At 50.2% G+C, this 1,755-nt stretch overlaps 1 protein-coding gene across 1 annotated transcript; it reads left to right on the top strand.

Annotated features, from left to right (window-relative positions):
• Window positions 1-475: 475 nt before the first annotated feature.
• Window positions 476-1,537, top strand: PSEUBRA_002346 (Ovarian tumor, otubain; the record flags this gene model as incomplete). The annotated part of the gene is made up of 1 exon (XM_016435498.2): window positions 476-1,537. One exon carries the CDS (start codon window positions 476-478, stop codon window positions 1,535-1,537), a length of 1,062 nt encoding a protein of 353 aa, XP_016293244.2.
• Between the last annotated feature and the right edge of the window lie 218 nt (window positions 1,538-1,755).

Here is a 1,755-nt window from a genome sequence, read left to right as displayed (position 1 = left end):
CCCTAACCCTAACCCTAACCCTAACCCTAACCCTAACCCTAACCCTAACCCTAACCCTAACCCTAACCCTAACCCTAACCCTAACCCTAAAGGTACCCATACCTCCACTCAGTACCCCATGTTGCTGAACTTGGGCAATGGATATGGGTCCTTGAAGTTGGAGTTCAGGTTCAGAGGTACCTTGTTCAAGGTAAAGGTCTACCCAAGGTTGGTTCACTGCATCAAAGCTACCTCTGGCAAGGGTATGTTGTATGATCCAACTACCCTAAAGGCCTGCAAGGCCAAGGAAACCTCCTTCCTGAAGAGGGTGGAGAAGTTGGAGACCTTCTCTGACCTCAACCTAGGTGGACTGAGGTTGGAGGTCACTGTACCTGCCTTGACCCTCCAAGAAGCTCAAGCAAAGGTATCTTCAACCCCCCTCCTCAACCTCTATGAGTACCTGTCACCTAGCAGGGAAGAGATGTTACCCTATCACATGGGAATCAAGTTCATCAAGAAGGAAAGGTACCTTGCCAACTTCAAGAACCTACTTCACAGAGCTCAAGAACTGGGGGTCTTCAGGGGTAAAGCTACCAAGCAAGCTGGTCCAACTAGGAAGCACATCATCTATGACCTAGGTTTAGCCATGGGCTGGAACCCTGGCCTCAGGAACAACATCTGGACCTTCAAGCAACCTCAATGGTGGACCTGGGTACCTTCAACCAAGGACATAGATGACCCACCGGAGGTTCAACCTACCTCCAACCTCAAGTTCAAGGACCCTCTCTCCAAAGACACACACCTGGAAGAGATAGAGAGGTGTGTCAAGATGTACAAGAGAGGTACCTTGTGGAGGTCCTTGATCTACAATGAAGGTGGCAAGAAGGTACCTTTTGGCTCAGCTCAGACCCAGTTGAAGCTTGCCAACCTCATCTGGACTAGGTTCAAGTATGACTGGACCACCTCCTGCTACCTGGAGAAGACCCCCTTCAAGGAGGATGATGGAACCCACCAAGGAACCTCCCAACCCCCCAAGAAACTGGACCAAGACCTGGACAAGTACAAGATCAAAGGTACCCACATGGTACCTGAAGGTACCTTCCTGGCAGAACTTCAAGGCACAACCTCCTACAGGATGACCTCTGGCTACATCAAGGCAGATGGCAACTGCCAGTTCAGGGTACTTTCCAAGATCATCTATGGTACCCAGAACCGCCACCTGAACGTACGTACAGAGGTGGTCAAGTACCTTGAACATCACCAGAACATGGTAGAAGCTATCCTGGCAACCAAGGAGATACCTGCCCACCCACTCCTCAGCAGAGGCCAGGCTCTGACCTTCAGAACCTACCTCACTCAGATGGCCAGAGTAGGTACATGGGGGGATGATGCTACCTTGAGTGCTGCAGTAAGTATCTTCAACCTCAGTTTGGTCATCATCAACCCAGACAGAAGCTACTTTGAGGTCAACAAGGTCAACAACCCCCCTCAGTGGCATGCCCTGTACTACACAGGTAACCACTATGAACTTGTACTGAAGTTCAACCCCAGAGCATAGGTACCTTCCACTTCCCCTGTACATACCTTGTAGATAGTTCCTGAAGTTCCTGTGGACTTCATCTGAGGTTTTTCATCCCCAGTCACACCCACTGGCTGGGGGTTTTCCTCACAATGAAGTACCTTTTCTCACTGCTGACCATACCTTTGAAACCTACGTTGAGGTACCTTGCAAGGCTCACAACCTCAATGAAGTCCCAGTAGAACAGGCAGTGAACG

The sequence above is a fragment of the Kalmanozyma brasiliensis genome, assembly GCF_000497045.1.
Source record: "Kalmanozyma brasiliensis GHG001 unplaced genomic scaffold PSEUBRA_SCAF18, whole genome shotgun sequence".
Taxonomy (NCBI): Eukaryota; Fungi; Basidiomycota; class Ustilaginomycetes; order Ustilaginales; genus Kalmanozyma; species Kalmanozyma brasiliensis.
Note: the sequence above shows the minus strand (reverse complement) of the source record. Positions and strands in the feature narration are given on the sequence as shown.